The 26039-nt window shown below is 39.0% G+C and overlaps 1 protein-coding gene across 1 annotated transcript; it reads right to left on the reverse strand.

Moving 5' to 3' along the window:
* Positions 1 to 301: 301 nt before the first annotated feature.
* Positions 302 to 23330, reverse strand: LOC150089258 (uncharacterized). Its single transcript, XM_090388681.1, has 2 exons — positions 23156 to 23330; positions 302 to 3522 (listed from the first exon to the last, which is right to left on the reverse strand). The coding sequence occupies exons 1-2, from the start codon at positions 23316 to 23318 to the stop codon at positions 518 to 520; spliced, it is 3168 nt and encodes a 1055-aa protein (XP_090244807.1). The 5' UTR covers positions 23319 to 23330; the 3' UTR covers positions 302 to 517.
* Between the last annotated feature and the right edge of the window lie 2709 nt (positions 23331 to 26039).

The following is a 26039-nucleotide window of genomic DNA, read 5'->3' on the forward strand; positions in this document are numbered from 1 at the left end:
TTCTCTTGTAGGGGAAATAAAACACAGGCTATCTTCCATTAATCAAAAAATTGTTGAATTAAAAAATTAATATACATGAAAATGGGAAAACAAAATTCTTTACTTGAGAACTCCATAATTCAAAGAACATTTCCAAATCACCATAATTTCAGAATGTTAATAATAAATGACATATGTTACAAGAGAACTATATTAATATTTTGCAAAAACTTCTAAAGTTTTCTGTAAAGTTTTTGTAAAAATTTGTAGACAGTTGTATTGTGTCACAAAATACTAACACTTTGCAATCTGAACTGACAGGATATCAAATTAATGTGAAATTGTGAGTGGAAATTTTTGAATTATGGAGTTCTCAAAAAAGAAATCCTGTTTTCCCATTTTCAAGTGCAGTAATTTCTTAAATAAACAAGTTTTTGATTAATGATGGTCTGCTTTTTCTTAACTTCATAAGATAAATCAGAGGTAGTATACTGTTTCATAATAATAAAGACCATTAATGAAGAGTAATTTTTAAAACTTAAAACTTGAATTCCTTGTACTTTTTAGGTGCTTTACCACTATCTTGTTGTTGCTTTTTCCTCTTGTTTTTCTGCCTGGCTGCATGTTCAGCCACCATATCACTTAAGTCTTCTTTCTCAAGTTGTGACTGCTGTTCTCTGACTGTCTGTTCATATCTAGCTGCCATAGCAGCTGTATCTAATTCTAGTTCACTTGGATCTAGGGCAACTTCTATCCCTTGGGGAGGAAGTGAAGCAACACCAGGTATTTTTGCTTTGCCACCTGGAATAGCAGCAGCTAAATCATATATATGTGTTGAGCCCATCATTGCAGCTCCCACTTTTTCTGCCTTCTTTTCAGGCAGAATAGTATAAAGAGCTGGTGTTTCACCTCCTTCCATTTCTGCTTCTATCTTTCTCTTTCTGAGTTCAATCATATCTGGTGTTTCCATACCAGCAGGTATGGAGCTAAATCCACTAGGAGTAATGAGGCCTTCTGCTGGTGTTACAAGACCTGTTTCATCTTCACCTTTTTGTTCTTCATCATCATCATCTTCATCATCCTCATCATCATCTTCTTCTTCAGATGACTCTGATTCCAACTCGCCCCACAATGTGTGGTCAATTTCTTCTTCTTGAATCTGTGGCTGATTTTCAGCAAGTTGGGTACCAAACACATCACCATATAATGGCCGTCCCACTTCATCTACTGGTGGTTTACCCCAACCACCAGCATGATATCCAAAGGAACAACCATCAGGAATGGGAGCATTAAGTCCTGGAATCTTCAAGTTAGGATAGGATGGCGGAGGACCATATCTCTGCATGGCAATTAACCATGGAGGAGGACATTTATGGGCATTTGGGCCAGTTGGCATGCCAAGAGCAATGCGTAACTCATCACTGAGCTCTCGAGGTTTCTTTTCTTTTAAGCGGGTTTCAAATTCCTTTCCTTCATAATAAAGATCACCATGAATAGTCATTTTTGGTTTTGTCTGCCATTTAAAAAATGCATCATGGAGTTTTTGATAATCAATATCAATCTTTCCAAGTTTTGGTCTAACTCGTTCTCTCATTTTGGCTTTCATTGTTTTTTGGTCCTCTTTCTCTTGTAATGCTTGTCGCATTTCCATGATACCAGTTCTTTTAATGAAATCGGGCAACTCAAACGGTGGTTTCTCGATACCCCTTTTACCCTGAAGATACTTTCGTTTAAAACACCAATGTCTTGGAACAGGTACTGTATTTCTAGTTGCTTTTAAATGAAGTAGTAGAACAGGATCCTTTGCTGTGATATCATGCATTTCTACTAATTCGGGTCTACTAACCTTTTGTTTAAGTTCTGCTACAGACATTCGACTAAGCTTTTTGAGTTTTCTTTTAGAGAGTTTTGGTTTCTCTTCTTCCTTCTTTTCTTCTTCAAAGAGCTCATCAAGGTCTGCAGGCTTTTTTCTTTCTAACAAACGACTAAATGGTTCTTGTTTTGAATCATCTTTTGAAATATCCATATTTTCTTGTTCCTTAGCCTTTTCAGGTTCGTGAAGCTTAAATTTTTCAAATATTTTTAAAAATTGGAAATATACTGGGTCTGTTGGTTCCAAAATTTCCTGAACATATTCAATATCTATGTCCATGTTTTCTTTGGCATCTTCATTTTCTTTCTTATCCTGATGCTGTTGTTGTAGTTTTCTATGTGCTTTTCTTTGTTTTTTCTTTTTCTTTCGCCGTCTATTTTTAGACTCCTTTGATGCATTTGAGGGTTCATCTTCTTCAGCCTCATCTTCTTCTGCATCCATTGCAACTAATGAAACTGTTCCTTGATGCATTACTGGAACAGAAAGTTCTTGTGGGGCTTCTGGATCCTCCACAGCATCAGGATCAACTCCCAGTTGTTGGGCTCTTTCATTCTTGAAAGCCAAAGCTTTTTCTAATGCCTGAGGTAATTTTATCTCCTTTGAGCTATCATCCTGAGGCTTAGAAACAGGCTGCAGCTTTCCACTTTCAGAAGAATTTGATTGAGCCGAATCACTCTGAGTAATACTAACAGTAACAGAACTATGTACAGGAACACTTCTTACAGGCACTGGGACAGGTTTTACAAGTGGTCTAATAGAAGGTGGAAGTGGATGAGGAGGATGAGGATGAGGTGGACCACCGAGACGAAGTGGTGGAGGCAATACAGTGGGAGGAATAGAGGGGATGGATGTAGGTGGAGGTGGCGGTGGTCGAGGTGGTGGTGGATGAACTGTAGCAGGTGGTGGTGGCGGAGGAGGAGGTGGTGGTGGTGGTGGAATCGTGGCCATTCTAGGAGGAGGTGCTGCAGTCATGAGAGCAGTTGGTGGTGGAGGAGGTGGAATAGGTGCTAAAGGTGCAATTGTGGTTAAAGAAACTGGCGCAGAAGAAGTCTGAGTTTGAATAATTGTCAGAGGTGGAAACTGAGATGTTGTTGTTGGTTGAGGTGGTGGAACAGACAGTGGTACAGTAACAGGTGGTGGTGGTGGCGGTGGTGGTGGAGGGGGAGGAGGTGCAACAGACAAAGGCAAAGTTGCAGGAGGAGGTGGAGGTACATGAAGTGGTGGAGCAGGAGGTGCTATTGACGTTACTGGTAAATGCTGTTGAGGCTGCTGCTGTCTTTGCTGTTCTTCCCGCTGTTTCTCAAGCAGTGCCTGCTGCTGTAACTTAAACAATTCTTCTTCCTTCTGTTGCTCTAACAGCTGATTCTGTTGTTCAGCAAGGAGTTTTTGCTGTTGCTCTGCTAAAATCTGTTGCTGTTGCTCAGCTAATAGACGCTGTTGTTCTATTATTTTTTGCTGTTGTTTTTCAGCTTCTATCATCTGTTGTTGCTGCTGTGCTTTTTGCAGTAATTCTTCTTCTTTGCGAACTTCTTCCTCTTCCAACAAACGAACCTGTTCAAGAGCCAAAGCCTCCTTTTGCTGTTCAAAGAGTTCTTTCTGCTTTCGTTCTTCTTCCTCTTCCAGCTGATGCAGCTGTAAATCTTCTTGCTTTTCTCCGTCATCTTGAGAACCTGTAATCACATATAAAAAAAAAAAATGTGAATTATGTGAAAAAAATCTGGAAGATTATTTCAAGGATAATATTTTTGCATTTTAAAAATTTATAAAGAAATTAACCTTACTATTTGAACAAATTGAAAAGGCAACCAAATTGGTTAATTATATAAGAATAACTATTAAAATTCTTGCCATTATATAAAGCTATATAACTGAGCTGGAAGCACAAGCTTTTACAAAAAATTGAATGGGCATGTGGGGAGGAGAGGAGTGGGTCACCCCCAAACCTAAGTATGGACATTTTTGAATGTTTTTGACTGAAAAAAAATTTTTTTTTTTTTTTTTTTTTTTTTTACTGATTAGAATTAGCATTATTAGAGGCATACGATGCAAGAAAGCAAGCTTTATGCAGCATCAGCCAAAAAAAGAACACTCCCATTTCACCCCTTTATTCGTTCCAAATGCATGTCCAGCTCAGCCGTAAATTTATTTAGGCTATTAGCTTCCACAACAAAAGACAGAAGAATGTTCCGACAATCAACTACCTGCTAGCTAAAGGCAAATTTCTGCACATCTATTCTACAACTATCTTTCCTCAATTTGAAACTAGACCCCAACTTAAGCCTTTCTTGGTAAGAACACCCCTTTGTTCCCCTCACTAATCTTGTTGCCCTTCTTTGTACTCATTCAAGCAACTCTACATCCTTCCTAAAATGAGGCCTCCAGACCTGTACACAATACTCTAGGTGTGGCCTGACCACCGCCTTGTATAACGGGATAATCACCTCCCTGTCCCTGCTAGAAAAATTCCTATATATCATTGACAAGACTCCATGACCTGCTCTGGCAGCTCGTCTGCAATGCTCAGCGAACTTCATATTCGACTGCACAATTACCCCCAGGTCTTTTTCACTTTACACTTCTCTGAGTGTAGTACCACACAGTTGGTATGTTTCTCTTCGGTTATTGCTACCCATATGCAGTACTTTGAATTTGTCAATGTTAAACGTCTTCAGTTGCCACTTTTCGGCCCATTTTCCCAACTTATCTAGATCCAGTTGGAGTAGCATACTGTCTTTACTGTCATTAACAACCTTGCCAACCTTTGTATCATCTGCAAACTTAGACATTAAACCTGATATATCTTCATCAATATCATTGATAAATATAAAAAACAACAATGGACCCAACACCGAACCCTGGAGAACTCCACTAATAACATTTTTCCATGAAGAGCAGTGTCCATTGATTACCACTCTGTCATCTCCCACTCAACCATCCCTTTATCCATTGTAGAAACTTACCCTTAATGCCATACCTCTCCAATTTGTACAGCAGTCTTCCATGTGCAACAGTATAAAAAGCTTTCCTGTAATCAAAGTATATGATATCAAAATTATTTTTGGCATTCAGTTCCTTTGTGACCACATCATAGTATCCAATCAAATTGGCCAGACAAGACCTCCCTTTAACCAACCCATGCTGTCTTAACTATTACTGCAGTCTTGTCTAGGTGATCCTGCAATGTTTCTTTAACCAGTGACTCCATTATTTTTCCTGGAACACAAGTTAAACTGACATGTCTATAGTTACTTGTGTCACCTTTTGTGAATTGGTGATACATTTGCACACCTCCAGGCCATGGGGACCTCTCCTGAGTCCAAGGAAGCTCTCATAATTATGGCTAAGGCTTTGCTTACTTTCTTTGCTGCCTTCTTTAATATAACTGGATAGATCCCGTCCGCCCATGTGCCTTCCTTATGTTTAACTTCAACAATTTCTCCTCCACTTTGCTCTCAGTTATTACAAAATCACTTGGCTCCCTGTTAGTTTGATAAACTTCTGGCATTCCCCTCACTGAATAAACCCTCACGTGTGAATGTAGATGCAAAATACTCATTCAGTTTATCATCTACCTGAGCATGATCATCAATAGTCAACCCATCCATGTTAAGTGATCCAATCTGATTCATCCCTTTCCTTTTAGAGTTTACATAAGTAAAGAAATCTTTGCTGTTTTTCTTTGCATCCTTTGCCAAAAATTTCTTAATCTGCCATAGGCTTCTGTGTCACCTGATAATTTATATGCATCCCATACATTTTTCTTCTCTACCACAAAGCTCATTAATTCATCTGACATCCATTTAAGCCTGAACCTTGAACAGTACAGTAACCCCCCCCCCCGTTATTCGCAGTCGCTGATTTAATAATGAAATCTAAAAAAAATGTGAATTTTAGAGCATCTTGAACATTTTCCACCATAAAAAAAACATGGGTGTGGCTAAAATCATCTTTCCCAGTCAAAACAGCGCTCAGTGAGTGGGGGAGAGGGGGTGACAAAATCGCAAGTTTGGATATTTCCCACTAATCCTTGTTCAGTATGTGTTATGCGCTTGAGATGGAAGGTTTCGTCGTTTGCTTTTAAATGCTTATAAATTGAATAAATTTATTAATTTATACATTGATATGCTTACAAAAGTGAAAAATCTACTGTTTTGTAGTGTGTTAGTGTAAACAGACTTTTTCGAGTGTGTTAATGGTTAAAACAAGTGACTTTATTGTGGACAAGTTGTTTTCTAACCCCTACAAAAATATGGCTACGAATAACAAGGGAATTGTGAAAAGATCAAAGAAGGTGATGACATTAGTGAGAAAAATGGAGTTATTAGACAAAATTTCTAATGGTGAAAGTGTCTCTTCAGTGGCAAAACATTATAAAATGAATGAGTCAACGGTACGATCAATCAAAAAATTGGAAGAAAAAATCCACCATAGTGTCCTTGAAAATGCATAATTGCTTCAAAAATTTGCTCTGTATCTCGTGATGTTAAATTAGAAAAACTGGAAAAGGCTTTAAATCTGTGGATAGAAGACTGAACTCAAAATAAAATTCCGTTAAGTTCACTCATCATTCGTGAAATGGCAAAACACCTTTATCAACACTTTAGCGAAACTGGTGATAGCACTGGCAGGATAAGTTTTTTAGCTATAGCAGAGGTGCTGATTTGAAAGATTTGTTTTAAATTTCTAATAAATATTACATTTAATATTAAATTGTTTCTTATTTTCATTTCGATGCCTTATGCTTGTACAAAGGGTACTGGGAAAGTTTTGCAGTACAGCTTTGTTTATTTAATTTTTTCAAAGTAATTTCCTCTACATTCAATACGCTTCTCCATCCTCCGAAACCAATCTTTAAACCAGTTCTGCCAAGTTTCACTAGGGAGTAAAGCACACTCGTTGTCCCAAGCCCATAGAAGGTCCTCATCACTGGAAAACCGCCTCCCTTTTAGCTTCATTTTCACATGCGGGAACAGTGCAAAGTCGCAGGGAGCAAGGTCTGGACTGTAGGGAGGGTGCTCGAGAAGTTTCAGTCCTGTCGTGGTCAAATATTCGGTGCAGGCTTTGGCGCGGTAAGCTGGAGCATTATCGTGATGGTGGTACCAGGTGTCCATTCTTGACTTTGGCCGCAGGTTCTTCATAGATCCAATGACTTTAGGCAGGCATTGTTCAGTATACCACTTAGCTGTGACTGTCTTCTGCGTGTCCAAAACGACACGTTCCACAATTCCACTCGATTTGAAAAATACAGCTATCATTTTCTTCTTTACAGATCGGGATTTTCTGACAATTACGGGTGTGTCGTCATCATCAAAGACCCAAACTTTGTTTTGAGCTTTGGTCGGCAGATGGTAATAGTACAGCCAAGTCTCGTCACCTGTCACGATGTTGTTCACATACCGAGATTGTCCCTTATCAAACTTTTTTAACATCTCCCGGCACAAGTCACACGTCGTGTCATCTACTCTTCAGTCAGTTGATGCGGCACCCAGAGAGAACAAAGTTTCTTCACGTGCAAATGATCTTGCAGAATCGAACGAATTGCTGGTGCATTTAGGCCCAAAGTATCCTCTATCTGTTGGTAGGTCACTCGCCTGTTTTCATCAAGCATTTTCCTCACAGCAGTAACGTTTTCCTCCGTAACTGACGTTCGTGGCCTTCCCGGCCTCTCAGAATCCTCCAGAGTGAAATTTCCCCTTTGGAATTCTCTATACCACCTGAATATCGTTGTACGATGTGGACAATCATCATCTAGTGCAAGAGTCATTTCTTCTAAGCACTGGTCTATGGTTAAACCATGCACAAAATTATACCGCAAAACTGTCCTTATCTCATTTCGTGACCACGATGCCATCGCAAGCACTTTACACTCTCACTACTAATGAATAACTGAGCCCATCGACTTGGCACGGCGGCTACTATGCACGTATGAACATGTCTCAACATGCAGCAACAAGCAGCTTCCTGTGATTCATTGTTGCGTCATATTGCAAAACTTTCCTAGTACCCTTTGTATTTCACTATGTACTGTCTATGTACATAGTCATATTATGAAGGTACATATAACACATACATAGACAAAATTTTAGACTAATTTTTCATATATATTTCATACTTTGGAATGGAACCCTTTTATTACTATGGGAGCCATAACTCAGTATTCGCATTTCTCAGGAACGTAACCCCGGCGAATAGCGGGGGTTTACTGTATTTCTTAGTTGGAATGAAAAGCCTAGTGGCCTCCAAGATTAAGTCCCAGAAGGCTTCCTATTTAGATCAGTTGATCCCACTGTAGAGAATTTAAAAACTGTCTGAGACCCCTGTAGTCACCTTCATGAAAGCAAAAGCCCTTCCCTTTAGCCTTGATGGTAGTTATCTCTTTGAGTAAATCCCACTTCAGCACACTGTGATCACTGCTACCTAGTGGTTCCTTTATCTGCAGATTCTTGATGCATGAAGAATCATTACTGATAATCAGATCAAGAATATTACTCCCTCTAGTTGCCTCCTGAACATGCTGCTGTAAAAACACAATCATCCAATAAATCCACAAAAGCCTTGCTAGTGTGTGAGTGACCAACCCACAAATTTCAGTCAATATCCGGGAAATTAAAATCCTCCATTATAAGACACTCTAATTTACTGGCCCACTCTATTTCTCTGCACAATTGCTCATTATACTCATCAGATTCGTTAGGCCTATAACACACACCTACTCTCATTTTTCCTTTCCCAGTGCTTATGTCACACCAAATAGACTCAACATTGCATTGTTCACCAACATCAATTGGATGCAATTCCTTAGATTTTATGTTTCTTAACTAACAGCATAACCCCTTCTCCCTTCCTGTCCTGTCTATCCTTTCTGTACACATTGTACTCCCCAATTTCCAATTCTGCGCTGCTTATATCTGGGTGACACCATGTCTCCGATATTCCAACAATCTCTGCCTTTGATGTCTTGACTAGCACTTCAAGCTCATCGAATTTATTAATTATACTCCCAGCATTGGTGTACATGCAAGTATACATGCACCTGTCTCTACTCTTAGTCACCCTAACACAGCCCATGTATTTATTTGTTCCACTATCACTCCCAACAGTCCTGGAAATATCCATTGCCTTGCTTTCCATGCTGATGCTCATTCCAATAGAAGCAGTGCAAGAATCACTTTTGCCTCTGCTTGCGGCAACTTTTTACCTTGTGTCTGTGTATCTAAATATTAAACATTAATCACATATTTCAAAACTCTAAAACTGCTAAACATTTTATGTGCAATAAGTCAAACTGACAAACAGTGATATTTTACTATATGTATAACAATTGGTTTTAAGTAACCAGTGTGTGTGTAAAGGTACATACTAGCAGTTTCAAAATATCCATTACTTGAGTTTCAGATTCCATGATGACGGCCCTTTTTTTGACAGTATGTCATTTGTTAAAGTGATATTATATGAGACTACAAATCTATTTACTTCTGTCAAACTGATATTATTTTAATTTATGATTAGATTCATAACATTCTGTATCACTGTTTGCTGAAAAATTCTGGTGTATATGTGAACCAAATCATGAAATATTTGCTACTATGAAGAGATTAGAGAAACGTGAGCTGAAACCATTAAAAGTAAATGCTGACAGAGAGATTTTGACAAACTGCAAAAGTTGAATTGTAAATACACTTTCTGTTGTACAAGTAGCTTCTACCACAAGTACCAGAAGGTTGTTAGGTCACGTCAATGTTTCATCTACAATGAAACATATAAGCAAATGGAAGACATTAAATGAACACTAATTATATCCATTTTGTAGTATGCCTGTACAAGAACTGTTACTATGAGATATGAATAAACCCAAACTTCTGTTAGTGGCTTATTTTGCAATGTACACATGGTCCTCAATTTCTTTTCTTTTTTTTTTTTTATGTAAACCCCAAACATGAGAGGTATTAGAACTTATTGTTATTGTTATCTGGTTTTTAGGAGCATTAGCAACTAAGGCCATATTGCTCCGGGAAGTGCGTTGGTCATTCCCTGACCTTTCCGCATCCTCCGTATTTGGTGGTGACGGGCTCGAACCCCGGTCTAATCAAGAAGCGTGTGCTACGCACTGCTGCTCCTTCCCACCTGGCTACGGAGGCGCCTAGAACTTATAGTACTTAGTACCGTGCTTGAATTGGAGGTTGAGAAGATGAAAGAAGATATTTGTTGATATTGGACTTAAACTTCTGTAGATTGTAATTTTCAGGAAATACGTACGAAGGAAGGTTGTTCCAGAAAATGGCAGTTGAATGAATAAACGAGGAAGATGAAAAGTTGGTTATGTGAGTTTGAAGTTGGACAGTAAATGGATGTTGGCTTGGGGCTGCACGTGTTCGGACTGTTTTGAAAGAGAGAGCAGGAATTATAGAAGCCAATTCAGAAGAACAGTGCCCATGGAAATATCTGTAGAAGAGGCATGCAGCAGAAACAGTACGTCTATGAGACAGCGAGTGGAGAGACTCTGTTAGAGATGAATCATTAATTAACCTAACTGCCCTCTTCTGAATGGAATCAAGAAGTCTGAGAGAGGTTTTGAGGGCACCACCCCACATGTGGGAACAATATTACATGGTAGGGCGGATTTGTGATTTGTACAGAGCGAACAGCTGTTGGAAGAAAAGTAACACCGAAAGCGAAAGAGAAAATCAAATTTTTTTAGATGCAGAGGAAGCAATATTTGTAATGTGCTTGTGCCAAGAGAGATTAGAAGTCAGGGTAATCCCCAAAAGAGATATATCATTTTGCCTAGAAATTGGAGTGTCACCAAAGATAAGCTTAGGAGCAGAAGAATCCTTTTTGCAAGATATAAGACAAGACTGAGTTTTAGAAGGATTGAAATCAACTAAGTTGTCTTTGCCCCACTGGAGAATTACCTGAAGATCGGCATTTAAGGAATTGGTAGCAGGTTTTCAAGAAGTTGAAGCTGATAGGGCAGAGCAAGGTTTTTCAAAATGGAAAGCAATGTGCTATCATCGTCAAAACTATGGATAGGATTTCCAGTCAATGGAAGAAGGTCATTAATATACAAGAGGAAAAGAGTGGGGGAAAGAACTGAACCTTGGGGGACACCGGCATTAGTGGAGAAGTTAGAAGACAGAGAGCCATCTACCATCACCCTCAATGAGCGATTAGGGAGAAAACTGGATAACCAATTACAAAAAACAGATGGCAAACCATAAGATGAAAGTTTGTTTAGAAGACCTTTATGCCAAACATGATCAAAAGCCTTTGATATATCAAGAGCAACTACTTGTTTCACCGAACCTTTCCATTGAATTAGTCCATAAATGGGTAACATAAGCCCGAATATCACCAGTGGATCGACACTGACAGAATCCATACTGGCGATCATTGATCAGACGGAAGGTTTCTAGGTAGTTTAAAAGTTGGTGGTTAAATGATTTCTCCATTACTTTAGAAAAAGTAGAAGTAATTGCAATGGGACAATAATTGAATGGGAGGGATTTGTCACCCTTTTTAGGAACTGGCTAGATATGAGCAAATTTCCAAGCAGAAGGAAAAACATCTTTGGAATAAGAAAGTGAAAAAAGGCGGAAAAGAATAGGAATAGGTTCAGGAGCACAGATTTTGAGAACAAGTGGAGAAACACCATTGGGACCTGGAGCTTTCTTAGCATCAAAATTCGTCAAAATCCTTCTAATGGAAGACCACAGGAGGCACTGAATAGAGCGTGTTGGGAATGGAGGGAGGTATTTTACCAAGATCATTAATACATGAGTTGGAAGAAAAATGGTATGCTAGCAGGTCAGCCTTATCCTTGGCTCAAGTGATAACAGAACCAACTGGTTTGGACAGAGGTGGGAGCAGAGATGGGCAAAAGTTGCGGCCAATAGCTTTGGCAAGAGACCAGAATGCTCGGCTACCATTAGGGCAAGAAGCAAGTTTTCTACTCTTAGCCTGTTTAAACTCTAGTTTCGACTGATTAATAACTGCTTTACAATTGTTGCAAGCTTTGGTGTAGGCAGAAAATGAAGCTGAAGAATTAGAAACAAGTCAATTACGATATGCAACATTCTTCTCTTGAACAGCCTTAGCACATTTATTGGAAAACCAAGGTTTAGATAAAGGGCAAGATTTTAAAGAGGAGTGTGGGATCAAGGATTCCATTCCTGCAAGAATAATTTCACTTACACGATCTGAGCAAACGTTGACATCAGAAGTTTTGAAACAGTAATCCGACCAAGGAAAAGAAGAAAAGTAATCTTGCAGGCCATTTTGCATTCTTGTAACGCCAAACAATAAGAGGTTGGGAGTAGCCATGAGATAAAGGCTCCATTGGAGAAGAGAAAATCGCCATGTTGTGATCTGAGGTGACTAAAGGATCTCTCACTTCGATTGTGTACTTAGAAGGATTGTTTGTGAGAAAAAGATCAAGCGTGTTGGCTGTATGGTTAGGATTGTCCGGTATTCTTGTAGGTATATGAACAATCTGTGCAAGGTCATTAGTAATTGCAAAATCCTCAGCATCTCGACCAGCTGGGTCAGTGTGACTAGAAAACGGAAGCCAGCTGGAGTTGTGAACATTAAAATCACCAAGGAAAATTACCTCACTGTTAGGAAAGTTGGACTGGAGAAAGTAAAGTTGCAAAGAGAGGAAGTCAAAGAGCTCCAAGTGATTAGTGGAGTTGGGAGAACGGTAGAGACAACAGATGAATTTGACACAATGAGGTAGAGAGATTTTAAGCCAGAGAAGATCGAAGAGAGGAGATTCCAAATTACCAGGTCTGACAGGGAATATCAGAACGGACATATGCACAAGTACCACCTCTGGGGAAAAAGGATAATCATACAGCGAATAATTTGGGCATCTGAGATGAGCAGTAGTTGAATCAACCGATAACTGAGATTCTGTCAGAAAAAGTACATGGGGTTTGGCCAACTGTAAGTAGAAATGGACATCGTTGAGATTAGAATTGAGACCACGTATATTTCTTACCCATGACCTGGTTACAGATGAATTATATTTTACAAGAAATAGAATTCTCAACTATAGAAACATTCATGACTGTGCCAAAGAAAACCCACATACGATTATCGGTATTCATGATCACTGTACATTTTCCATTAACGTTTGGTGTGATATTCTTGCAGACAATCTTATTGATCCTTAATTTTTTTTTTATAGTATGGTTTCAAGGAATTTTATACCTACATTTTTTTGAGAAACTTGTGGGACCCATTGGAACCCTCTAAAATTAGACATAACCCTCTAAAATTAGTACAGGATGTGGTTTAAGCATGTGGTGCACCAGCCTCCTTTTCTCGTGATGCTTCTGGCTACCGAGTACAATAACAGATGGACTAGGCAGAATGGCCTGTACAACTGCTACTACAATCATCCAACCTCACACCCATATATTACTTTGTGTGGGGTCACATGAAATTCATAGTTTGCTCTACACATATTTCCATACAAGACAAACTCAGAAATAACATTTTAGAAGTTGCTGAACAATTAATAGTCCTGATATGGTAAGACATTTCAGGAAATAGTGGCTTCATCGAGTTGAAGACTGCACTAAACAAAATGGATCACTTTGAAAAACTACCTTAGATATTTTCTTTTAGAGGTTTATTTCAGGTTCTTTTTGTTTTATAATTTTTAAGAGTTTATTTCTGAGATATTAAACTTTTGAGATATGCCCATAGGAATGATTTTTGGAATGTTTCCCTCCATTCCGTACAACAGGTAGCAACTTATACTCAACTACTGGGCACCTCCTCTTCTGACCTGTGACACTTACCTCTGTCAATGGAGAAAGAATATTTTGCAAGCATCAAATATCAAATAACTTCATGCAGTTAACACTCAAAGATATATTGATTTTCCCCAATTTCTACAGATGGCTCTAAATCTAATTCAAATGTGGAGCAGCTGCAGTGTTTCCAAATATAATTGTATCAGTATCCCTTCTATCAGAATTTAGTATCGTTTCAGATGAGTTATATGCAATCAAACTAACTTTAGAAAATCTCTATTCTGACTGTTCCTTAAAATCTGTTATTTACACTGATTCCCTCAGCTCAATCATGACGTTATGTAATTTCTCAGATCAAGTTCATCCTGTTCTAGATAAAATCAGAAGCTTATTACTACAAATTAAAGAATGCCACCAACTGGTCACTTTTCGTTGGATTCCAGCACATTCAGGTATTTTAGGCAATGAACTGACTGATAAAGCTGCAAAAAATCCAACTACCTTGTATTTAACCAATATCCCTGTTCCAGCATCAGATTATGCACTAACCGTTCATGCCACTTGCCTATAAGAATGGACAGCACTAATAATAAACTCTTCAGTTTAAACAAGATCCGAAAATTTGGCACTCCAGTGTCCGTACATCAAGACGAGAAGTAGTCCTTTCAAGGGCAAGAATAGATCATACCCATCTGACCCACCTTCATTTACTCACAGGAGATGATCCACCACAGTGTACACATTGTTCTAACAATTTGACTGTTAAACATATTCTCACTGACTGTCCCTACTATAAACAAGACAGAACTTCAACCTTGATCACTGGTAAATCTTCAAAAACCAATAACTCTTGAAAATCTCATTGGTGATAAGGCAAATATTTCTTAACTGAATTTTTTAACTTCCTCAGGCAAACTGGGCTTTTTAATAATTTTTGATTTCAGAATTTCTTCTGACTTTATGGAAATCTCTCATCTCTAAATATAATAAGTGAATAGGCACATTATAGCCTTAGCAGCATATGTGTCGTTAAGCCCCCATAGCAACAATAGGAACTTTTTATTCTTTAACTGTAGAATATGCTCCTACATTTGTTCCATGTAACTTTGAAACACCACTGTATAAGTAAATTTTGGGATTCCATTGCAGCAAGGGACCCATGTCCCCTCCCTTGCTAAACTACAATATTTTGCAATGAAAAATTGTAGAAATCAATATAAGGAATATGGTCAGCTAATTTAAATGTATAAAGCATTTAAAAGGGTTGTGGACATGTGTATATGTGAAGGGCAGCTCCTAGAACTTCAGTTCGACATTGCCTCTTATCTCTGTGAAGAATAGTACCACGCTATACAAGGGCCAGAAATGTGAATGACATAGGTATGTGTGTATGTTCTGTTCTGGCCTCTTGGCTACCCAGAAGCATCAATCACCTGGAGAGATGATTCTGGGTACTCTTCCTGTGGTGTGGATGAGTACCCAGATGATTCTGGGTACTCATCCACACCACAGGAAGGTGGGCCAGTCCATGTAAAGCACGTACTGTCTCAAAAGAGACTGACCCACCTGGTGTTATCAGAAGGCAGGCGAGGATCCTCTGGAGGTCCATTCCAGAGGGGGAGGGGGGAACCATGACCACCCATGGTGTTGTATATGGAAAAGAAATGAATAAAAATGAAATAATAAATGAAGTAGAAGAAAATAAAATAAAACATGTATAATAAAAATAAGACAAAAAAAATAATAAATAAAAAGAAAGAAGGTAGTGGTGCTGCTAAAATTAAAAAAATAATAAAAAATAAAGAAATAAAAGAAAGTGGTGGTGCTGCTAAAAAAAAAAAAAACAATAATAATAATAATAAATAAATACATAAAAGAAAGAAAGTAGTGGTTCTGCAAAAAAAAAGAAAAGCACTTAATTTTGTCTGCAGGCATCCAGGGGAAAAATTAACACTTCTTGAGGATTTGAATTTACATATCCATTATTATAGAATATCTAACCAGCTATGCATCAGCAGGGCCATTGTGCTGCCTCCTGTTGAGATCTGTCAACACTGAATGCCTTGAGCGAAAGCCTGAAGAATCAGATATGACATTGAGCTTTGAAGCAGAGACGACTCCTGTCCTGGTTGAAAATTAGTAAGTGCATGAAGAGGAAGTCTGAGATCATCATACAAGGAGCAATGATACAAGATGTGATCCCAACTCTCTGGTGATCTACACAAACAGAGATCTGTTTGTGATAAATTGAACCTAAAAAGACTGATTCATTGATACATGTCCTGTCAACAGGTAAGACATGAATATATCCATGCAGAACCACAATCAAACACATTTATCCAGGAAAAATGAAACTTGCGGTAAAAATTTTCCTCGTTGCACCAACGGGAGCTGTATCCCATTGAGACAGCCAGATATTAACCAACTCGTTCCACAGTCTCCTTCTTTCTCATTTAGCATCATCTTGAAGGTTGATGGTTATTCTCAGAAATTCGGTATCAATCTGGTTTTTCAGTCTGTATAAAAATCCTCTATAAGTAACCTGCAAATCTAAAGGTAATGCTCCAGCCAGTACCTGCAGAGCTTGTGTCAAGATTGTTCTGCATGCCTTGACTGTATATTGCAAGATGTATAGTTAAGGCGAAACACTCCATGTCTATACCCGTATTGATCATAATCGACATTACACGTTTATGCTATTAGCGGCAGATACGCACCACTCCAAAGACCTCTCAATGCATGCATAGGTTAATGTTGATGGTAGTCATACGTTCGAGCACTATGCTATGGATTGTTTTTTCTATTTTGTGTGCAACAGCAAATGATTTGTATGGATTAAACGACATTAAATTACAGAATGTTATTCTGATTTTTACAAACCTTTAATAGCTTCTGCTGCTATAATGACTCATTTACGACCTATGTTTACTAGACAAAAAATGTTTCGTTTGGTACCTTCTGTCACCTGTTCAAGTTTGTCGGTAGAATTTCTCTGCACCCTGTATAATGTAACTTAAATTAAAAGTCATCAACCTGTCAGTTTATCATCAACAGCCAAACCATCGATATCGAGTGGACCAATTTGATTCATCCCTTCCTTCTAGTGTTCACATAAGTAAATGTCTTTGTTGTTTTTCTTTGCATCCTTCGCCAAAAATTTCTCATAATCTGCCTTTGCTTGCCTGACCTCATTTGTGACTTGATTACAGACTAGTTTACATTGGTGTTCAAAGAAAGTGCATCACCTAGGAATTTCACATTTCTAACCCTTTTCGCAATGGTATGTTACATTAATGACTAGCATCACAAATAGAAATATAAACAAAAGATATTTATTAATAGTTAAGGCAAAGCTAAGTAATATTTTACAGGTGCCCTCAAAATATTCCAAAATGAGCATTTGCAACCTTTATACAACAGTTTTGGTAAACACGACAATTATGGCTGAAATGTTATCAGAAGCCCTAAATTTGCTTCAAGTTTATCATTTTAAATGGAAAACAAAATGAAAAGTTCACCAGGTGCAAACTAATATTTAGTTAAACCACCTCTGGCCCTGATGACAGCAGCACACCGTTGAGGCATTGACAACATCAATTTCTGAAGATAATCAACTGATAGTTCATGGTTCCAAACAGGAATTATGGCTTCCTGAAATTCATTAAGGGTCTTTGGTTTCTTTCTGGCAACTGCAGATTCCACACGATGCCAACAGTTCTCTAGAGGAATCAGGTCCGGGCTGTTTCCTGGCCAGCTAGCAGTTGTAATGGACTATTCTTCCAACCATTTTTTCACCTGTAACAAATGTAAACACATTACTGTCAAACCTCTAATGCAGAAATGAAGCTAAAGTAACTACAGAAGTGCCTACTTACACTTTTCGCCCGACGACAAGGAGCAAAGTCATTCTGAAAGATGCAGTTACTTGGCCCGTTGAAATGGTCTCTAATGGTTGGCAGCAATTTGCCTTCCAATATAGCCAGGTATCCACTGGCATTTACGGAACCTTTTATAAACTACAGGTGACCTACTCCATGATACGAAATGCAACCCCATATCATTTGACTGGTAGTGAATTTCACTGTATACACCATAGTCTGGACGGAATTCTTCACCAAGTCTACGGCAATTTGTTTGTCACCCATCAGAGCCATGCAGGTTGAATTTCTTCTCATCTGAGAAAATAACTGACTTCCACTGCTTGGGGGTTCATTTGACATGCTCCTTACACCAAATTAATCGGACCTTTTTCATTTTTTGTGTGAGGAGGGGCTTCTTCTTAGGATGACGGGCTACAAGTCCATTTTTGAAGAGGCGTCTTCTGACTGTTACTGCACTTGCTACCACTGTATGTTCTTCCCATTCTCTTTTCAGCTCAGATGAAGAAGCCTTACGGTTTTTAAGGTATAAGTGCTTCAAAATGCAGTCCTGTTTTGGAGTAGACTCATTTGCATCAGGTTCCTTTTTTCCTATCAGCAGAACCTGTATTCTTGAGTTTGGAAAGAAATCTACTCACTGTCGACTGATTACAAGACACTCTATAGCAATATGATGGGAAGAACATCCTTCCTCACATAAAGCAACAATAGCACTCTTTTTCGTGGCATCAACTGCACGTAACTCACCATCCTGACACAAGCAAGAAATGACTAACTCTTGCTGAGCATGTTTATACAGGGTGTCTCAAAAATATTGGCACAAACATTTAGGGGAGGTAGGTAACATCTAAAGGAATGCAAATCGCATGGGAACCCATATCCTGAAAAGTCACGGGAAAGTAGTAGCAGGGGCACAAGAAGCAGAAATGACACAAGACAGTAATTAGTGGCAAACATTTATTTGACATAATATTAACAATGGAGTAAGAGATGGATGCATTTCATGATGTTACAACAGATGCTTGAAGGTTCCACCATGAGACGCGATGCATGTGTGACACCGACGCAGCATGGATTGGCGGACACGGTCGAACACACCTTGAGTTTCTTTGATGGTAGCAGCAGCGCAGACAAGTTTCACCACGAGATCCATTTCCGTCTCCACTGGCGATTCATACACGATAGATTTGAGGGCTCCCCCACAGAAAGAAATCAAGGCTCGATGTATCAGGTGAGCGTGGGGGCCAGGCAACGGGTTCACCATGGCCAATCCATCGACGCCCATAACGCCTGTTCAAATGGTCACGAACACACCTTCCGTAATGAGCAGGCGCCCCGTCATGTTGAAACGAAATGTTGCGTCTCACATTTGCTGGAACATCGTCAAGTAACCCTGGTAGAACTTGTTCAAGAAAGATTCGATATTTAGCAAAGTTCATGCGGGATGTTAACAGGTATGGGCCAACTAAGCAATCACCGACCATACCTGCCCACACATTTATTGTGAAGCGATGTTGTGCCGCATGGGGGCACACACCGTGTGGGTTGTCGTGTGCCCACACATTAGCATTTTGCTGACTGAATAAGCCTTCCCGAGTGAAATAAGCCTCATCCATTAACAAAACATAGGCTGGAAAATTCAAGTCTTGAACACTTTCTTGGAGAAACCTCTGTGCAAAAGCCACACCTGCAGGATGATCTTGGGAGAGCAGTAACTGAAACCTTTGGAGATGAAAGGGGTGTAAGGAATTGTCATTACAGGCATGCTGTACACTGCAACGAGACACTCCTAAGGCAGAGGCAATGGCACGTGTGCTGGTAGTAGGATTATTCTGGACGGCATTCAACACACTTTCTTCCATGGTGGGAGTTTGTGTCAAACGTGGTATGCCCGCACTACTCCTGTTACCTCTGAATGACCCATAATCGCACAAATTTTGATGCACACACGCAAACAAACGTTGGTCCGGTACATGTCTGTCTGGGAAGCGTTCTCCATAAATTGTTGAGCGGCTCGTCCATTGCCCTCTGCTAATCCATACACTAGGTGCATGTCTGCCAGCTCACAGTTTGTATATCGATGCATGCTCTTCGTGCAGCGACTACTGCTTGAATGAGTAAACCAGAAATTTTCTCTCTCGCGAACTGATGAACAGTGCTGTCTACCGACTTACAGTGACGTTTCCGGTTATGGGTTCCTATGCGATTCACATTCCTTTAAATGTTACCTACCTCCCCTAAACGTTTGTACCAACATTTTTGAGACACCCTGTATAGCTGAAAGCAATAGCTGATGCAATGTTACATCATCACCTACGTGTGTCAATCTTATCTGATGCAATCTGTAAGAAATACTGCCATACACTTACATTATTTGGTCGACAATTACAATTTTAAGGGGTGATGCACTTTCTTTGAACACCAGTGTATATCTACCATAGGCCTTTGTTGCCTGATAATTTATATGCATCCCATACACTTTTCTTCTCTGCCACCCATTTAGATACCTTAAAGAGTATTTCTTAGTTGGTATGAAAAGCCTAGTAACTTTTATGATTAATTCTTTGAACACTTCCCATTTAGAATTTGCTGATGGTAACAAATTAGTTGGTCCCACTGTAGAATCATCATCAGTTGGTCCCACTTTATGAAAGAAAAAAACGCTCTTCCCTCACCTTTTGATGGTAGTTACATCTTTAAATAAATCCCAATTCAATACACTGTGATTATGCCACCTAATGGTTCTTTTATCTGCAGATTCTTAATGCACGAATAATCCCTGCTGATAATCAGATCAAGAGTATTACTCCCTCTTGTTGCTCCTCTAACATGCTGCTGCTGTAGAAAAACAGTCATCCAATAAATCAACAAAAGTTTTGCTAGTCTGTGAGTGACCAACCTACAAGTTCCAGTGAATATCTGGAAAGTTAAAATCCCCCATTAAAAGACATTCTCATTTACTGGCCCACTATTTCTCTGTATAGTTGTTTGGTATACTCATCACAGTCATTAGACTTTTAGCACACTCCCACCTCATATTGGTTTTCTCAGTGCTTATGTCACACCAAATTGACTCAACGTTGCACTGGCTACCCATGTCAACTGGATGCACTACCTTCGATTTTATATGATTCTTAACTAAGATATTTGAGATGCTGGTTAAGTAAAAAATGCAGGCATCATGGAATTATCAGAAACATGTTATTCTGATATACTGGAGGTAGAATTTGAAAATGGAAATGCAATATGTATTTCCATATTTAAAATTCAGTTAAAAACATAACTCCTCCACTTCTATAGTGTCTATCACATGAGTGACAGACACTATAGAAGTGGAGGGGTTATGCTTTTAACTACTAAGTATAGAGATTTGAGACAAGAATATCCAGTAGATAACTATATTGAATCAATATGGTGTGACGTAAACACTGGAAAAACAAAGATGATAGCAGAAGTGTGTTATAGATCAGGTGACTGTGATGACTACAATGGACTGACACAAGAGGGCCATTAAATCAAAATGTTATTATGGGGGACTTTAATTGTCCAAATACTGACTGAACTTTTAGACTAGACATCCACCTAGTAGTTGTCCAATTCAGGATTTGCTGGATGACTGCGTCTTATATCAACATGTTAGAGATTTCACAAGGGAAAGAAATATTCTTGATCTCTTTATCATTAAACATCTATCAGATATTCAGCATCTTCAAGTAAAGGAACTGCTAATAAACAGTGATCACAATGTATTAATGTGGGATCTATTTAACAGTCTAGTGGGTACAGAAAAAACAACAGCAGCAGCAGTTGTACAATTGGCATTACTTCAAAAATCAGTTTTTTTTTGGGGGGGGGGGACATGAAATGGGGAAATATACATATCTATTCTTAAAAATATCATCAGAAACAATATTCTTGGTATCAAAATAAAAGTACTTCACGGCCAACTATGTATACGTATTCAAAAGTCAAGGCTGCAAGCACTGACAAAAGGAGAAAACCAAACTCAATGTTAAGTTACCATAACAATGGATAATTTATAAGTTTTACTTTCTTTGATATTCCAGGTAGATGTTTGATATGCCAGTTAAAGAAATTTACTACTGATAAAGGAGAAAGATATTTGCTTTCATGAAGGGAGGTTGCAAGAGTCTCAGACATAAGTTCTTAGACCATATGATAACTTTAACCATAAAATACAAATGTTAGATGTTAACTACCCACTTCCACAACACCAGATGGGAGTTTGTTCCAAAAATCAACTACTCACTGGCTGAAAGCAAATTTCTGCAGATCTATCCTTCAATCATACTTCCCTAATTTAAATTTATGCCACTTCACATGTGCTATCTAAGTAAGAGTAAGGATGTCTTCATTATTCAAAGCCTTAAAATGCATCAATTAAACCCTCTCACATGTGGCTAATTTCCATATGCTGCAATTTGAAGAACTAAATATTTCTTAGTGAGAGTACCCTTTTTTGTTCTCCCACACTAATCTTGTTGTTCTTCTCTGCACCCATTCTAACAGATCCATATCCTTCCTAAAATGAGGCTTCCAGATCTGTATTCAGTACTCAAGATGTGGCTTTACCAATGCCTTATACAACAGAATAATTACCCCCTTATCCCTGTTCACAAAACTTCTGTATATCATTGAAAAAAACTCCATGAACTATTGTAGTGGCCATCTGTACTGCTCAGAGAACTTCATGTCTGACTGCACAGTTACCCCAGGTCTTTTCTTCGTTTTCCACTACCCTGAGTATGATACCACCTGGTTGGTATGTTATTAGTAGTGGTAAATGATGCAAGAAAGCAGGCTTATATAGCATCAGTGCAAAAAATAATAATAATAACAGCACATCACCTGTCCATTCCCCTCAACGGTTTGTCTAGTTTTTACTTAAATTTATTTAAACTAAGCAACACACAATAACAGATGGAAGTTATTCTGTGATTAATGCTACCCATATGCAGTACTCTGCATATATCGAGGTTAAATGTCACTTCTCAGCCCATTTTTCCTAGATCTTGTTGCAGTAGCATACCCTGTTTAGTGCCATTAACCCCCTGCCAAAACTTAGACAGCCTGGTATGCCTTCACCAATATAATTAATAAATAATGAAAACAATGGGCCCAATACTGAACACTGGGGATTCACTAATAACGTTAGTCCAAGAACAGCAGTGCCCATTTAACCACTCCATAGCAGTAGCTTTCCCCTAATGCTGCACTGCTCTAATTTGCCCAGCAGTCTTTTATGTGGAATAGTATCTAAACCTTTTCTGAAATATAATCAAAATTATTTTTTGCATCCAGTGCCTTTGTTACTCTATCAAAAGCCCAAGTAGAGTAGCCTGACAACTGTCAGGCACTGCATGAGTATTTTACGAAAGTAGCGTTACTTACGAGTATAAACAACATCAGTGGACAATATCGAGAAATAAATTTTCTTTTTATACTCCGGCACGACAACCAAGTCAGTAGAGTTTACAGTAAATCGTCAATACAAATATTTATCGTATTTAGTAGTCACGGGCTTGAACCCCGGTCCACTCAAGGAACGCGTGCTATGCACTCCCGCTCCTGACCACTGGGCTACGTCTGTAGCTTTGCTTTGCTTTTATCAAAACAATGAAAGTCGAATATCAAATGAAACTTACACTCATTCTTTCTTGATTTTTCGTTGACGGCTTCGTGAAACCGCTTCACGAGATCAGCTTTTAGACCGGAAACAGGTAATCCTAATTTCGAAAGCTTTTCCCTCAAATCTGTAACGCGTAATTTCATAAGCTCTTCAACACTCACATTAGATAAGTCTGCCATTTCTGAATGTAAATACAGTGGCTCCCCCTTTGTGACTTTAAAACTCAATGCTTTAATGATATTTGCCCTGACGTCATACAGGAGGAGCCAATAACTATTTTCCTAATTATTTTTATTATTAGCTTAATTATAATAATAATAATTACTAATAATAATTTTGGCTGGTGAAGCATATGGTGCAAAAAAGCCTGAGGCTTTCTTGCACCATATGCTGCACCAGCCAAAAAAAAAAAAAAAAAAAAAAAAGTTACCCTGAGAGAGAGAATCAAAAGGAAATCACCAAGAAAGAGAATGCCATATTATTCCATAGGGGCTCACATCTGGTGAGTATGGGCTTGGCACACCCAGGGTCCTGAGCTGGATATCATCATTCTTCTCCTTCTTGGTGATTCCCTTCTACTTTTAACTCACTCTCTCTTTCTCACAGGGTTATTCGGGAACTTTTTTTTTTCCTGGTGCAGCATAAGCCTCAGGCTTCCTTGCATCATATGGATTTTAATAATAATAATAATAATATGGTGCAAGGAAGCCTGCGGCTTAAGCTGCACTAGCCAAAAAAGAAAAAAAATTCCTGCGTTACCCTGAGAAAGAGAGAAGTAGAAGGGAATCACCAAGAAAGTCAGTAGTGATTCTTCATGCATTAAGAATCTGCAGGTAAATGAACCACTAGGTGGCAGTGATCACAGTGTGCTGAAGTGGGATTTACTCAAAGAGGTAACTACCATTAGGGGTAAAGGGAAGGGTTGTTGCTTTCGTAAAGAACTTATCTTGGAAGCTACTAGGCTTTACATACCAACTAAGAAATATTTTTCAAGGTTTAGGCCTAAGTGGATGTCAGATGAACTAATGAGACATATGGCAGAGAAGAAAAATGCATGGGATACATACAAATTAACACGTGACACAGAAGCCTATGATAGATACAAGTTGATCTGTAACCAAGTTACAAAGGAGGTTAGGCAGGCGAAGGCAGACTACGAGAAATCTTTGGCAAGGGATGCAAAGAAAAACAGTAAAGAGTTCTTTACTTATGTAAACTCTAGAAGGAAGGGGATGAATCAGATTGGTCCACTTGATATCGATGGGTCAACTGTTGATGATCCTGCTCAGGTAGCTAACAAACTAAATGAATATTTTGCATCGACATTCACACATGAGGAGTTATTCAGCGAGGGGAATGCCAGAGGTGTATTCAACTCTGGCAGTAAGCTAGAGAATCTTGCAATAACTGAGAGTAAAGTGGAGGAGAAATTGTTGAAGATAAATACAAGAAAAGCACCTGGGGTGGATGGGATCTATCCAGTTATATTAAAGGAGGCAGCAAAGGAAGTAAGCAAACCCTTAGCCATAATTATGAGAGCTTCCATGGACTCAGGGGAAGTACCCATGGACTGGAGATGTGCAAATGTGACCCCAATTCACAAAGGAGTATCAAAGGGCGACACAAGTAATTATAGACCTGTCAATTTAACTTCTGTTCCAGGAAAATTAATGGAGGCACTAGTTAAAGAAGCATTGCAGGATCATTTAGAAAAGACTTCAGCTATAGCTCGGACACAGCATGGTTTTGTTAAGGGGAAGTCTTGCCTGACCAATTTGATTGGATACTATGATGCAGTCACAAAAGAACTGGATGCAGGGAATAACTTTGATATTATATACTTGGATCTTAGAAAGGCTTTTGATACTGTTGCACATGGAAGACTGCTGCACAAATTGGAGCAGTGTGGCATTGGAGGCAAATTGCTGCTATGGATAAAGGGGCGGTTGAGGGGGAGAAGACAGAGAGTGGTAATCAATGGACACTGCTCATCGTGGACTAATTTTATTAGTGGAGTCCCTCATGGTTCAGTATTGGATACATTATTGTTTTCTGTATTTATAAATGATATTGATGATGGTATATCAAACTTAATGTCAAAGTTTGCAGACGATACGAAGGTTGACAGGGTTGTCAAGGACACTACTGACACTATGCTACTGCAACAGGATCTGGAAAGGTTAAGCAGATGGGCTGAGAGGTGGCAAATGAAGTTTAACATTGACAAACGTAAAGTACTACATATGGGGAAACAGCAACCCCAGAGCAACGTATCAACTCTGTGGTACTACACTGACAGTGGTAGAGAATGAAAGGGACCTGGGGGTGGTTGAGCAGGCAGATATGAAGTTTTCTGAGCAGTGCAGACGGGCGGCAAGGGTAGCTCATGGTGTATTGTCTATGATATATAGGAATGTTTCTAGCATGGATAAGGAGGTGATTATTCCCTTGTATAAGGCAATGGTCAGGCCACACCTAGAGTACTGTAAAGAGGTCTGGAGGCCTCATTTCAAGAAGAATGTAGAGATGCTGGAACGAGTACAGAGAAGGGCAACAAGATTGGTGAATGGAACAAAGGGGTGCTCTTACGAAGAAAGGCTTAAATTTTGCAAATTACAGTGTCTATAGACTAGGCACCAGCGAGGTGATCTGATAGAGGTGTATAAAGCCTTGAATGGTTTAAGCATGCTCAATGCTGATGGGATTCTTCCTCTAGCTCAGAATAATCACCCGAGAGGGCATAAATTCGAATTGAGGAAAGACAGATGTAGGATAGACGTGAGGAAATTTGCCTTTAGCCAGCGGGTGGTTGGTTGGTGGAACAGACTTCCATCCCTTGTCGTGGAGGTTGATAGCCTGAATAAGTTTAAGGCTCAGCTGGACAGGTATTTCGAACGAAC

This window comes from Mastigoproctus giganteus, chromosome 2, assembly GCF_048544385.1.
Source record: "Mastigoproctus giganteus isolate SK-2022 chromosome 2, ASM4854438v1, whole genome shotgun sequence".
Lineage (NCBI taxonomy): Eukaryota > Metazoa > Arthropoda > Arachnida > Uropygi > Thelyphonidae > Mastigoproctus > Mastigoproctus giganteus.